Raw genomic sequence first — 15,774 nt, 5'->3', positions numbered from 1 at the left:
AGGCATGACAACCTAATACCATACATCATAGTGCAGCTTCATCGTTAATCTGGCAAGGTTGAAGCAACTCATACAATTACCATAGTCCACCAAGGATCAGGAAAAAAGACGGGGTTTTAGTAAGTAGTCTGCCGGGATAGGAGGGGAGGTGAGGTTGCATATGATGTATGGATTGTTCTATCTGTAATGATATTCCGCTGAATAAATGGTCTCAAGCATAATCAGCTTCAGTCAATATAATCTCCCTGTGAAGGTCTTCATTAATCTTACATGCTATGGCTAATCATGTCTATCTACTTGATTCCCCATGAGCGTCTCACCTACTTACATTATGTTATTCTAATTAATTTTTAGCAGCGCGGCCGTCCAGGGGCTGCAGACAAGCCCAAGACTGGCACGTTGTCTCCTGGGCTGTGCCAACCCAGGTCACTGGGTTATACAAGTAGATCTAATCCAAGAAGATGAGTTCCCCACTTTTTCCCCAGGTCTGCCCTCTGTTCACTTAAAACATGTCATCTTCCTTTAGCTTCACCTTATTTCAAAGACAAGTAAGTCTCCTCAGTTGGTCAAACTTTATAAAAACCTTGACTTTATTTATTGCTGAATTTCCATAGTATACCAAAAGGTCATTTCCATTGAAGTAAACCTACGGTCTAACATAAGTATGATAATAAGGACAAGGTACAACAGGATCGTTTGGCTTTTTGTTCTTTGTTCAGTATAAAATGGCCCTTGTCTCCGTTGGTGATGTTATCATGAAAGGTGGTGTTGAGACCTGAAACGATCACCGATGGCATTGCTCTAGAGCTCCCTAAATGCAGCAGGTGCAGCCCTGTCTACAACAATGAGTGTGTCTGATGTTGCACCCTCTGAAAGATAGGGATCAGTAGGGTCTGCAAGGGTCATTGCTTTTATCAGATGAACGTGGCAGCTGACAAGAGCAAGTGCTCCACAAGAGTCGGCTTCACGAGTCAAACAAACAAAAGAGACTTTTTTTAGTATGCTGTATTTGTCAGGGTTTAGCCCCAGTCTGAAATTTTATTTTTCAGGTAAAAAGGAAATTGGACTTTATAACTTAGTTTTACAGAACAATGTGCAAAATGTACATGCTCTTATTGAAAGAATATCCCTGTATGTATGTGTATCCATGTGTACGCTAACACGTACAGTATAAAATAATTGACTTGTCATTATATTTATTATTTATCCACAAATGAGAATAAAACGTCCATTACCACTTAGAATTCTATGTTTTTTATAATATTGTCTCATGGAGTACATTTACATTTGGGTGCACACTGAAATGCTTTTACTTTTGAGTATTGTCATAGACAAAACCATACCCAACCAAAAACATATTCATATTTATTCACAATTTGATGTTATGTCACAAAAATTGATCACCATGGCCAGTTTCTTAAATTGGGGTGATCCTTGTAGTAAGATTTGTTATTGGCTTACATCCATCAATTATAAAGCTATGTCACGTATATTGTATAAATATCCAATAAAACACCTTTCACCTGCACTGACATTAAGACACATTAAGATAAGCCTTTATGTATCCTCAGAGGGGGAATTCTGTATTGATATTAAGTAGTAAGGGATGGAAAGAATATTAGAAATACCTTTTTTATATTATATGCACGCACATGTACAATTAAGTAGCACATCAGAAATACATCTTTGAAAATCATCACTGAGTCAAATCCACCCCTCTCTGACACTATGCAAACATAATTCAATGTATCAGGATTGTGACAACCTAACCACATAGCCATAATCATATTACAGAACAGTAAAGCTCATGTCACATATGCACAATGATATATTAAACACTCCTGTAGATTATTTATGGCTTTGGCTAAATCTGCAAGAGATTGCTTTAATGCTGCATGCCAGTGTGTTATTCATAGGTTATTTTTGTGTCATCCTCTGCTCTTTTATTCAATTTACTTCTCCGTGTCCGGTATGGCTTTGGGCTGGGCATCTCCAGGTATCAATTTGAGTTTGTTCAGGATGTATTAATTTAATTAGAAACCATGTGGACATTACGTTTGGATTAATGGAAGAGAGTCTTTGATTTCCATTTGTCACTGTACAGTTTAAACACACTTACAATAGCATAATCATTAATATCAATCAAATATGTAATCTAATAAATGTACTTATATTATAATTCCTTACCATGACAGCAGTATGCCAGCTGGCCTTGAGATTATATGGCATGTTTATATCTCCCATTTATTACTGTAAGAGAAAGGATCCTTTTGTCCTGATGTGATATTTCAAACCTTTACTAAATGCAGTGAGTGCAGCTGTCATCTTTGAAAAGATCTACTTATGTTATGACAAGCTGTTTCCTTGTCATCTCTCGCTGCTTTTCTCAAGCACACTGGAGAGAGATGCTGGGTTTGCTGTCATATATTCACACTGCCCGCGATGGGCCGGTACTCAGCAGTACTCACTAGTACTGCCGGCACATCTGATTTGTGTCCAAATTAGTACCCTTACTTCTCATTTTTATTACCAGTATTATAAATAGGCTGACATCAAAGACTGAATGTACAGTTTGATATTTATACTAAAATTGTATATATTTCATGATGCAATAGGAAAAATCAAGCAGTTCTTTGTAACATCAAACATTTAGCACCCCTATATTGGTCAATGGAATGATCCTTTGTTTCATAAGCATATTTTTAGACACTGACGATTCAACCGTGAGATTGGCAGTCTAATCAGGCTCCTTAGATCGAATAATCAAACCTACAAGATATACTTCTAAATATATTAAAAACACATGCATTGATGATGTTATGCAATTCATTCAATTCAGGCATTGTATATACATGGGTGCATGAACTGACTAGTGTCAGTGGGCAGTTGCTGTGGGAGAAACAGGATGATTAGTGGGACTGGTGGAAGCCCCACAGTCCAGATGTGCATGGCAGCCCTGGGAAATTTGAATGGAGGACAATAAATGTGGAGGACAATAAATATTTAACAAGTAAATATTAATATACCGTGATTATTCATTCCTTCCATGATGATACACATGGATAAGTTAAGTTAAACTAAACAAGATATAGTATGCATCACATGTATTATGTTCAATCAATACCTTGTTACCTCCCGCATACTCTGCAAAACATGACGACACCGTTAGATGGAGGCAAGTTGGCGACTGACGCTTTGGTTGAATTTGGAGTATCGTGTGTGAGAATGCATCATTTTCCTAACCCTCCGTTGTTTAGCTGCTGTAATTTACTGTACACTTTCAAAAATCCTCACTGAATGGACCTAGACGTGGGACAAAACTGGCTAAACAGAATGGCCTTAGAGGCTAGTAATGCTCAGGAAGTCTACGTTGCCATAACATAAATATATAAATAAAAAAATTTGACCTCATTTGTAGTGAAAAAAGGACATGTTGACAAATCAATCAACATGTCCAAAAGGAGAACGATAGCTACAATAAAGAGGCATTATACAAAGTTATTTCTGTTAAATAACGTACCATAAAACATGGCTTTTTAGAAATGTCGTAAATCACCGAATACACAGACTAATTAGATATAAGGAAACCAAACGTTCTGCAAAACCTTTGTTCAGCATCTTCAGATTTAAGATTAATGAATGTTGGACATAACAAAATATACAGTTCTAACATAGCTGCTCCTACATCTACATGTTATGAGTAAGGTGGGACTCAGCGATGCATCCAGCTGTCAAAGGGAACAGTGCAAGGCTCTGCATTGTTTCACCAACCGCGGTACCACAAGTAGTGGTACTGTGGTTTACACCTCAGTTGAGCTGATTCTCATCCAGATACTTATTTAAATTACTACCAACCACAATACCTTTAATTTTAAACGGAGTTGCATATTCTGCTTCTCCCAGTATGTAATACAGTAATTGCCCACTCTCCATTTGTAGATAGGAGTATTTTTGCAGCTGACAAGTCCCCAGGGGCACGCAATTATTTCTCCGTTTTTGCAGTTCTTTTATAGCAGTAGATCATGTTGTGCAAAACACTTCTGCCCCCCTTAGCAGAACTCTGATTAGACTCTTGCTGAGTTTAAAGCATTTAGTCCTTAGCATTTTTCTTTAAGCATTATATCCAAACAGTTCCGTAACATCAGTAATTTCAGCTTTTTGTTTTAGCTGCATTGTACAGTTGCTTTATAAAATATGCATTGATTTTGTGTGAAATGTTCACTTGTTACATTTATAGTACCAACAAAGACAACACATTGGCACATTACCCTACATAAAGTGAATTGAATTCCTCAAAAAGAAAGTCGTAGGAGAATACAGTGACAGCGATGACTAGTGACAGCCTCAAGTGTAGTTTACATTTCAGAGAGGATATCATTCTGAACCACTATGGACTCTTTTACTCTAAAGGAAGCTGTTTCTCTCTTGTTCTGTTACACTTACAGCGTTAAATGTGAGACTTTGATGACTGTGATTTTCAGAATAATGCAGAGTATGTGTTGTAGTGTGTAAGACGTGAATTTTTAAGCGCCTTACACGTAACCTTTAATGGTGACTACTGTATATGCTAGATGCTCCAGAAAAAGACTGACTTGGTTGGAAGCCAAAGGGGAAAAATTTCTAACATCGTATTAGGAATAGAGAATAAAGAGGTTTTCACATGAGAAGTTAAGGTATTTATTGGTAATTTCCCTTCTTGGGAATGATTTGGAAATAGATTTTTAGCTAGATAATAGGCTTGAAGCGGAATGATGACTGGTTGTGGATTTTTCTTCACATGTCTACTACATCACAGATACAATGCCAATGCCTTTTAGCAGTACTTGTATTTTCTGCGTTCTAGGTTTTTCCTGCTATTCTACTCAGAGCTGTCTCTGAATAGTGACACCTGATTATGCTGTCTCTACTCTTTGTTACTGTTCACTACGGTTCCTGTCTTGCAGAACACTAGCTCGTTGCAAATTATTCCTTTTTACAGTTGCATGGGAAACTGATGCATGCTCATCCGTTTTAAAGAGGAGGATAACACAGAGAATAGTACTAAAAATTACAGACATGTTTGTAATTTTTCTCTCTTTGATGTAACTGGAATAATTAAAGATACTTTTTAAAATATTTATCCAATACATTGTTTTTCAGTCCAGATTTGTGTCCCATTTGAGTAGCAGATACAGCGGTTTACTCAGTTATAACTATTCAGTCAAGTTTATCTATACAGGCCAATCTGACAAATCAAATATTTGCCTTAAGTGGCTTTACAATCTGTACAGTATGCAAGCCCTCCTACGTGTCCACAGGCAGTGTAATTTACAAGCTTCCCATATTGACGTAAGCTGTCAGGCAATGCATTCTGATAGCGCCGCGGCAACTTTCAAAGGGACGGGGCATCAAGTTGCCCTCTCCTCAAATGCAAAAAGTTGACGTGCAGGCTACTTTGTGCAAAACTCATGAAAATACTTTAAACTGACCGTTGTAGATCTGAAATACAGACAGATTCAGCGAGAGTCAAAAAATGTTTTCAGAAACAAATTTTAGTGACTTATTTTCGTAAACTAAGTAAAGATAGCCAAACGAGCCACCACGTTGGTGTGTTTTAAAATCCACGAGCAGACAGCCCAACGAGTGAAGCGTTTGTCCAATCAGGAGCAGCCATCGCAGTTATCTTAGGGTGTGGCCTGTTGCCTTTGCTTGTCAGTGGCACTGTGCCGCTGGACACATACTGTAAGCCCTCGTACAGAAAAAAACCTTTTAATGTGGAAAAAATGGAGAAAACCTCAGGAAAGGCAGCAGAGGAGGGATCCTTCTCCCAGGATGAACACACATGCACTAGATGTGTTTGTACATTATAAAGTTACAGTTTTTTTGATACAACTCCTCACTGTGTTTCACCCTTTTTTTCCCCAGACTTTGCAAGAGCTGTTGCAGCACGGCCTATATCATATGCAGCTGTGTTACGGATGAAAGCAGACAGCTCGTCAGTGCTCAATTCACACAGCAGACCTCGACAACACCACAGTGGTGGGCTGGTGACTGCTGACTGGCCTGCTGTCTCCGGTCATCCCCTTTCAGCCCTGAGTCTGCTCAGCTCTCAGGAGGACTACAGGAGTGAAGGTAAACCTAAAGGTGTGCTCCATCCACACTCTTTGTTTGCTCTTGTTTGAAACAAAAAGTTTTGCTTTTGGTTTGTTAAAGTTCATTCACAATTACAAACACATTGTGCATACATGTAAAGCAAACCTCTCAAATAGCTCACTAATAGTACTTCAATAGTAATTTCAATCGCAGATTTAGAAAAGGATAGTGAACATTTAAGTACACTTTGACATAATTTTCCCACTGTTTATTTAAGGAAACGGCAAGAGTAAGCTGAATGTGATTATATGTGAAGAGTGGTTTGCCTTCGGTTTATTTTGTGACGAGTCGTTGTTATTGTTTGCTATCAAATGTCAGCATCTGCCTTCTTCTGCCAAGAGAGCTTGGAGCGTGAAAAATTATGGTTCCGTTAAGTGGATAGTAGGCTTAAAGAGGAACTGATACACTGTGTTGCCTGGTTGTGGATTTTTCTTCAGATATGTAGCACATCACAGATACTATGCCCACATTTTTTCAACAGTACATGTATTTTCTGCCGACTTTAGGAAATGCATTCTAGGTTTGCCCTGCTACTCTGCTCAGTATCTGCCGCCTTCTTCCAAGAGAGCATTGCATTTTTGTGTTATATCCCCATTATAAGTCCTGGATCACATTATCAGTACTGATAGAGTGCCTTGTACTCACATGATACAGGACTCTGACCTGAATTTTTTCAGGTAGTCTTACTGCAAGTTTCACTTGAGTTTAGATGACATTGTTCCTACCTGCCAAAAATGAACCAAAATAAAAGAGTGGGCACCCCAAAACACAAACACTTCAAACTTATTTGGTCTGAATTCACTCCGCTGTCTGTGCTCTGTGCCAACAGTCTGCCATCTCCGGTCTCACTTCATGTGTGCACGATTCCGGCCTGTTTAGATTGGGTCTGGAAATGAATCTTACCTATCCATCATCACTGTGCACGGTCTGCAGTGACCAGGGTCATGCCCTTTGTGAAATTGAAGTTGGATCATGACAATATCCAGCTCTCTCTCTGTTCCTGTCAGTATAGAAACTATAGATATGATTGATATCTTTGTCAAAAGGTAAGATCTACTATACCCAACACAGCATGGAAGCACACTGTCATAAATCTACATGGGTCAATTGCTTACATCCTGACTTACAGTATGAGTGATTCTAGATGATATAATGACACATTGAAACTTGGATATATGATTAATCACATCATGCTTATTGCATCTGGAGTGCTTAATTAACATAATGGAAATCTGATGTAGCTGCTGAATTGGCAGAAAGGATCTTTGGGAGTAATGAGTTTGTCACATTAAAAACAGGCAGAAAATAGGAATAACATTTTAAAAATCTTACTTTCTGTTTTTTCTTCCCTATTTCTTTCTTTGTGCCTCTGTGTCAGTCTTTGTTACTTTCTGACAGCATTATCACTATGTAGCCATAAAATGACTTACATATCTATTACCAAGGTGAGAGTTATGTCTCTCCGTTGTCAGTGGTGACGACAGCATTATACCATTGCACTGGATTGATGTGTTGTGGATGAAATGGATGCCAAAAAGTAATGCACCTTTGGGAGCTTAAAGGGAATATTGCTTTTTTTGGCTCTGTGACTGACAGATGGCCATGGCACTTGAAGTTGAGTGATTTACACAACTTCTATGCTTGTGTATGTACGTGTGTATTTCATACACAAACAACCAGAACATATGTCCTTCAGCAATAGAAAAAATATTTATTCCATCTCTTTTTTTAAATAATCACAAAATATATTGGACACATACAGCATAGGTGGACACAGCTCCAGGGATTAAGCGACAAGTTGTCCAATAAAAACAGAAATTTACAAGTAACTTTGTCATTGCTGTTTATTTACTGTACTTGTTGGGACACCTCTGTGACTATCCCTAATAACATGTCTGTGCTTTAATTGTCCGTTTATTAACTATTTTGATATCAATCAAGTCAAGTAACTAAGTATACTGTATGTTATTACTGATTTAGATCAGGGACAACTGCCAAACAGAAGTACTGTGCAGTCAGGACAGATTGGCTTTGTGCTCCAGTACACTGAATTTAAAATGAAACAATAATATTTCAGCTTTATTTATTTATTTTATTATTTATTTATCAGATGAACATTAGGGGAATAGTTGCCCTTAGTTCTTAGCAGGTAATGACATTAGCAGACATTTGGTATCTTCCAGTTGATGCTCTGCTGGGCCTTGGTAGTACCTGAACTCGTTCCTCATTACAACTGAAACCGTATTGTTTCCTATGGAATTTAAATAATTTTCTTATACATCATGGCCCGGTCCACAATCTTAACAGCGGCAGATGGAGCATACTGGTATTATGTTATTTATGAACTGTATATGTGTGGAGTGACAGAGAGCTGTATAGAGGAATTTAGAAACCCAGTGCTGTTTGTTAGCGTTGGAAAAAAGCACTAAATTGCTTTGCTTCATATGCACAGCAAGGTTTGCAACTTAATATCGGCTCATTTTCCTCCACTGATTAGGGTGTTATTTCAAAAGCTTTTTATTTCCCTGTAGAGCAGTAAATTGCTGACAAAGGGTTAGTGAGATTATATTTACCCTGAGAAAAAAAGCCAAGATTCTTTGTTTGTCATCAGATCATCATCAGCCCCTAAATAGTAAGAAGTACTCAAGACTGGGGACTTGCAGTGTTGTATTATTTATGCATCAGATCAAACTTTATGTCAACCAAACCTAAATGCTTGATATAATGACGTCTCATGAAACAAACAACATGAATATCTACTCAGTGTCAGATATTCAGCTGCTGTATGGTGCCGTCACAAACACAGCACATCATTAACTCTCTGTTTACTGGGCTTATGTTCTTCATAAATCCATTAATCTCATAGAGAAACAGTTCTACTGACGAGCACAGGATTCAGCTTCTTCTGTAGGGTCTGTGATCGTGAGACGCAATATACCTCCAAAACCTTCTACAATAAGTGCATCACTTCTGTGTTAACAGAAGGCTAGATCAAAGAGTCAAGCACTCTGAAGGAATGTAAGACAATCGCAACAGGGACTGCCAGGCAGAAAATACTCGTCCAGCAGGCACATCGGTACGTGGGCGTGTTTGTGTCGACGAGAGTTTAAGTCTTACATGTGAACCATTTTAAATCACCAACAGGAGCAGCTTAGATCAAGAAATAGCATGGCTAAGTCGTAGCCATACGAAGAAGTCATACGTCATACTGTATGTATTAAATAGCTTTTCACAAATTTTACATTATAGTGGTACACTAACTGCGACAAACATAAATATCCCAATGTCAGTATTTACAGTATTTTTAAGTGCAACATGCTGTAACAAATCCTATGGCTGCAACTTTAACTAGCTTGTTGCTAGGCAGTGAGGAAATCTTGTTATTCTCACATTTTGTTTCTCATTTAAAGTTATTTTTTGGGGGTTATTAAATCATGCCTAAGACCTATTTGCTTGTGTAATCGTAACTGTGGTACTCTCTACAGTAGTGTTATTTATTCTGTCTTAATGATATTTATGCGGATCTCTCTGGGTATTTGTATTAATAATCTTTGTCAATACACTGCCATTAAAGCCTCTTCACTTGTAATGGTTATTGCCAACCCCCTTTTCCCATCTGTGGCCCAAGGGCAGCGCACCTTTCCAGCCACAAAAACAACAAAAGTGTGGCAGCACTCCCTTTTGTAATTAATCGCAACCTGTGTCTTAAATGACCGGTCATCAGTGCTCCAAATGTCAAATTTCAAATAACCTGGTATACCTGTGCTATTGTTAAGGCCGCTCTAATCAAACACAAACGCTCTGAAATTACTTATTACATCTTAATAAAAGATAAAAGGAGCCAAAAAGACCAAAATCTGGGGAAGTCACTGAGCCAACCCCTCATACTGTAGACACTGAGTAATATTAATGCCCAAAGATAAGAGCAGTGTAAGAGATAAGAGCCCAGATTGACCAATGTCTGAGTCCCAGATGGGGGAATTTTACCACAGGCTTGTTTTATTTCATGTAATTGTGCTTGTTGAGCTTGTTATAAAAGAGAAAATAGAGGCCTGCCACACACTATTAGGAGGATCGTAAACAATGTTGGTTGTTCTTGTAACATTGCCTCCCTTACCAATGAAGAATTGTCATGTTTTAGTGGTAGGGTGGTCCAATTATTCTGTAAAAGGATGGAACTAGACGAATTAGAAGAGAAGATAAATAGTATCTTGGTACTAAATGTACTAACCCCATTACTAATGTTATCTAACATGGTTGTTTACCACTGGAAAGCATTGTTTGAACATATTTGCTTTAATGTAAAATATGTAAAATATATTGGGTTATATTGGGAAACAAGCCACAGAGAGAGCTGATGTGTCCCCCCCCCAAACCAGGCCAAGAAATATTACTGCAACGCTGTGTTAACACTCATGTTAACAGCATTGTTCACTCATCACTTGGCCTTCAAGGCAAACAACACTGAGCCCAAAAGATGAAAAAGTAATTAGATAACAGCTTCAAGGTTGAGTTTAAAGGTGTGACATTTGTAAACGGGAATCATGTCCAACCAGGTTAACTGTATCCTCACAAAGGATCAAATCTAACGTAACAAGGTGTTATTTCTCCTTTTATAAAGCACTGACTGGTCCTGGACCTAAATACATGCTAGATTCATCGGGTTCCCGTGAAGCATCCGGACCCAGACCCTCAGATTGTCTGGGTCAGGCTTGTTGTGTGTTTCCAGGACTCGGACCACACAATGTGAAGCAGCATTTAGTTATTATGCTCCTCACCTCAAGTCTGAAAACCTGAGGTCTGCTCAAATGGTTGGCTCATTTAAATCAGGGCTAAACACCTTATTGTTCACTGCATCTTTCCCATAAATCTATTTATTAATTCTCAACTATTCATTTTGGTCTTTCAATGTAGTTAATTTAGTTATTTTAATTTGTATTTTATTTGTGATATTAAAATCTATTTTATTGTAATGTTTCCACATTTTAACTATTCTTCTCCAAGCTTTGTCCGTTAAAACAAATTAAGAGGCGGGCTTTGACGATGACCAGAATTGTTGTTTATCATGTTATTTCTAAATGGAGCTGTGCATCTTCCTTCTGTCTTGTTTCCTGTGTCAGAGATTGGTTGGATATAAGCACTTACACTAACCAAACTGGGGAATAATAGAACAAGTAATTGGATGTTAAAACGGAGTGGCGCTCATGTTGTGACATTGTAATTGCAATCATCCTTGTCTTGATTTCTTTTTTTCCTCATAGAAAGTGAAGAGTTTGGGCCGGTTTTTATCCATGAGCCAGACGATGTTATTTCTCCTTTGGATTCTGATGAAAAGAAAGTGGTGATGCACTGTGAAGCACGCGGGAATCCTCCACCCACATACAGGTGTGACATATATTTGTCTGTCTCCTAATTGCAGTTCTATTTTCACAGCTCATTAGTATGCCATTCATCACAAATATACAATCTCCTTTTCTCTTTTCAGTTGGTACATTAATGGGACAGAAGTGGATGCAGAAGCAGACTATCGCTACAGCTTCATTGATGGAAACTTAATTATTACCAATGCTAGTGAGATCAGTGACTATGGGAAGTACCAGTGTAAAGCAGAGAACAGCTTTGGAACCGTCCTAGGTCGAGAAGCTCTTTTGCAGTTTGCATGTGAGTAGCCTTTTTATCTATTTTTTCAGATGTTTACAATTCTACATACACAAGATATGATAATATATTTGATATACTCTATACAGTAGCATGTAGTTCTGTATGTACGTGTTGGAAAATGAACATTTTAGTCTTAGTGGGGGTTAAGAACATGGCTCTCATGCGAAGCCTGCAAGCTCTTTGTGTCTCTGAGTTCAAATAAACCTGTTTGGTTGCAGGCCTAAATAACCACCACGCTGTTTACAGTAAGGTTTTGGTGCTGAGTTCACTTCCCACCGGCATCTGATGCTGTTGAGTTGCAATGCTAACAGGGTATGTGTCCTTAAATGCCATGTGTCAATGGTAAATGAGAGCAAAGAGCGCATTTCTTCCCCCAGTAATCCCCTGGCCTAACTCCAAAACATCATCACAGGCTAAGGCAGCACACACAGAAAGACCAGGGGCACTGGGCTCAAAAGGAAAGTGAATTGTTGGTTTACTCTGCAGTTGGTTTTCTCTGCAGGAGCAATGGCCATAATTGCCTTATTGGCATGTCTACTGGGAGCATACCGTTCTCACTCTCTGAAATGTTGCTAGAAGGTATAGTACATGGTCTCATTTGTTGTTATGGGTAGAGTTAGGTGAATTTCCAGTGTGACTGGTCCGTTCTGGTGTATTTTATATTATGCTAACTGGTTGAACTGACATTTGTCACTGTGATGCCCTCTTGCAATTGAAAAAATAGACTGCATTACTAACCTCTGCCGATGCCGTCACAGCACTAAATCACTCTCGTACTGCAACCCGTTAGGCAGTAGCATGACTAGTTTCACTTTGTTTCAATAGCATCGCTGTTTTCTGAAACAAATAGCATTTCAGTAGCTTAGCTCCCATACTGATCATGAAGTAGTGCCGTAGCGTCCGCACAAGCTAGATTTCCCAGAACACTTCTGAAGCTCAAACACAGCGGAGCTTTCTGCTGCAGTCTGAAACAAAACTGCTGAGGATCACCGACGCCACCGCCGTGTACATGGATTTATAAAAAAATAAATAGCTGTGACATAGTAAATAAACTACTTTTGCCACATTGATCTAGCTCAGCTTTGCTTCATTTCTTTGGGGTCTAACATTAGATTCAGTGTACTAAAGCTTAATTGAATGTAGAATAAGTGGTAGCTTAGCTCACTAATCTTTATAGTAGGGAAAGGAAGTTAAGTAGCTTGCCTATCACTGGTAATAAGTAGTATAACAATGTGTTTAACATAATGTACTAACCAACGAAGATGCAAGTGTCTCTGACAGCCAAGCAAGAGACTAGGAGACGACAAATGGCAGTCTCAAAGAAAACTAGAACTGAGCCGTTGATATGGTATCATTTCAGATTTCAAGCCGACGAAGGAAGTTAGCTGAAAAAGACGAGGTAACTTGTAAACACTTAAACACTAAATAAGAGAAATGAAGTCCTGGCGTACAGGATCATTACCACCACCATGGTCTGGAGCCTCAGTCTCAGTTTGAGAGTGTGCCCCATGTACTGTACCAAGTATCACAGTGGCCTGGGTAAAACCGCTTTAAACATTTTTGACACAGACCCAAGCATTGTTACGGGAACTTACAGGTATTTCTTAGGAAACTAATGGCTAGATAAGCCTGAAACAATTTTTTTGCTCTTTAGTTATATTTGTTTTCCTTCACAAACTTTTATATATATATGAGCATGTTCAAAAAAATCAATACAAAAAATCAGGAGAAGACTCAAATCAAATACAAGAGGAACTGCATTGGCAGGCAGAAATGCCCAGATGGTAAAGCACGGACACCCACTTCAAAAAAGTGCTGCTGCTTTCAGAGGGACAGAAGCTGCGTCTGAACATGTATACTTATCCGTCCTCTCAACTGTCCAGATTGTTTCCTCCCCCTCTCGCCACTTTGATTTGTAGCCTATGTAGAGAAATTGACTCTTTTTCTGGTTGAAATATGCTGAAAATGAGCAATGTAACATGGCACTCAAGCTGAGACATGGACAGCTATTTTTTATTTTGTATAAATACAGAGCATTTGCACTATATCATCCATCACAACCATTGTGGCTATATGAAATATTCTAGGGTAGTGTTTTGCCAACATTTTAGTTTTTTGAAGGCAGTGTGGGGTTTTTCTATGCACCTTCTTTATTGTGCAGTTCATTTGTTGAAGTTTGCATTTCTGTAGGTATACTTCTTTGTCTGACTAAGACATCTGTAGTTGCCCATTCTGTCCCACTTAAAACAAAGCATACCGGATCACAGATGTGTCATGTAGAGAAAGTTGTTCCTTAGAAATGTACTGCAGCATTTACTTGTCTACTGAAATAAAATGTAAACCTACTGCTTAGAAAGAAAGACACAAATTGAAAAGTAGAGACCTTTTCAACAACTGCCTGCAAAGCAGCAACTTACATGACTACTCAAGTATCTAAGTCTACCGCAATAAGATGCACCCCCTGTATTTGCTGCATTATCCTGGCTTCAAAAATATCGGAATAGATTGAAGTCAATCTGAAGCAAACCAAATGTCTTTAAATTCAAACTAGTCCAAATAGATAATTGCATCTAGTTAATTTAGTGTCTTTAGCTCTATTGTTTTAATATGCCTTGGCATATTTGTAGTCTAAAGTCTTAAAGCATTTTAAGGCTTACGCAGAGGGTCTTTGGGGTCATGTTTGGTTAATTTGCAGGTGTGTCAGCAGAGACAATTGCCTCTTGTTTGTCAAACATCAACTTTACCTGAGCTCCCTTTTGCGCAAAATTTGATTTTCTTTCTAATACCAAACTGTTGTTGAGGGCGTAAGGTGGAAAGATGCATCACCGACAGGTTGCGCAGAGTTCAATGTATTACACCAAAGTATAGCCTATAATCAGCTATAAAATGATAGCATTAATATTCCACCCTGTTGCCGAATCACATCATTTCCTTGCACTGTGACACGGTGGCAACTTTCCAGTTTGGAGCCCCACTGAATAAACGTGTGGCTGTCTCAGTTGTACTGTTGAGTCAGCAACAAATCCCACATCTCACCAACTGTTGTTGTTGGTCTGAAATGTGTGGGAGAATGAATGATTCTCTGTAATGGTGGCACGTAGTTTCATCCCACTGTTAGAGAAACACTGAAACTACATGAGTGTATTTATAGGAAATAGAACTGTTTCCATAAACGTCACAGGTCAAATCTGTGTGTATATGATACAAAAATGCAAATTATGAATGAAATAATTTTTTAAATCATGTAATAAAAAACAAGTGTTACACATTTTTTTCATTTAAAAATAAATCATATACATTCCTTAGTAAGCTTAACTTGACATAGGAGCTTAACAGTTGACCTGACCATATTTCCTTTTCCTTCTTATTTTTGGTTATTTACCGTATGAAGTAACACATTTTGGCGTGGCTGATTCTTCAGCTTTAAGCAGTACAGATATTCAACAGCATCAATGTGAAATAGCCTCACACTAAGTCTACATTTCTTTAAGATGTGGTGCTTCAAAAGGCTAGCCTCAGAAACAAAGCGAGGTGCCCTGCAGCACACATCTGGATGCAGAACCTGCCTCTCTCTCTCTCTCCGCATAACGAATGGTGGATATTTATCACTCAGTGTGGAGCTCAACTTTTCAGGTTGGCACTGCACATTTTCATGGCTTGACACAGTCATCTACCGCTTCACCTGGTTCATAAACTGAGCATTTTAAAGAGATAATGATTTGCTTGGATATGCTCTGTGTCTATGATGTGTAAATTAGTGGAGCATGAGATTTAGTATTTACTAAAGGATAACAGTAAAGGATAACAACTTATCAAACCTGATGATAAGTTGTTTATGAACTTCTTCCTACTCCTTTTTGAACATGGGGATTTTTTGTTTGAATGACTTTCAATCATTTTGGAAGATTGTGCTGAGAAGTACATGACCTTATTTATCCGTCATTTTAAATATATATATATATATATATATATATATATATA

At 38.3% G+C, this 15,774-nt stretch overlaps 1 protein-coding gene across 4 annotated transcripts in view; it reads left to right on the top strand.

Annotated features, from left to right (window-relative positions):
• The window catches only part of cntn5 (contactin 5), a 111,568-nt gene that overhangs the window by 39,358 nt on the left and 56,436 nt on the right, over window positions 1-15,774 (top strand). For all 4 annotated transcript variants that reach the window (XM_034867147.1, XM_034867146.1, XM_034867148.1 and 1 more), the window contains 3 exons: window positions 5,905-6,111; window positions 11,394-11,517; window positions 11,618-11,793. In XM_034867147.1, coding sequence (XP_034723038.1) covers window positions 5,905-6,111; window positions 11,394-11,517; window positions 11,618-11,793 — 507 coding nt within the window. The remainder of the gene's footprint in view (window positions 1-5,904; window positions 6,112-11,393; window positions 11,518-11,617; window positions 11,794-15,774) is intronic.

Source organism: Etheostoma cragini, chromosome 3 (assembly GCF_013103735.1).
Source record: "Etheostoma cragini isolate CJK2018 chromosome 3, CSU_Ecrag_1.0, whole genome shotgun sequence".
NCBI classification, from domain to species: domain Eukaryota; kingdom Metazoa; phylum Chordata; class Actinopteri; order Perciformes; family Percidae; genus Etheostoma; species Etheostoma cragini.
The sequence above is the reverse complement of the archived record's forward strand: the minus strand, read 5'-3'. Positions and strand labels throughout refer to the sequence as shown.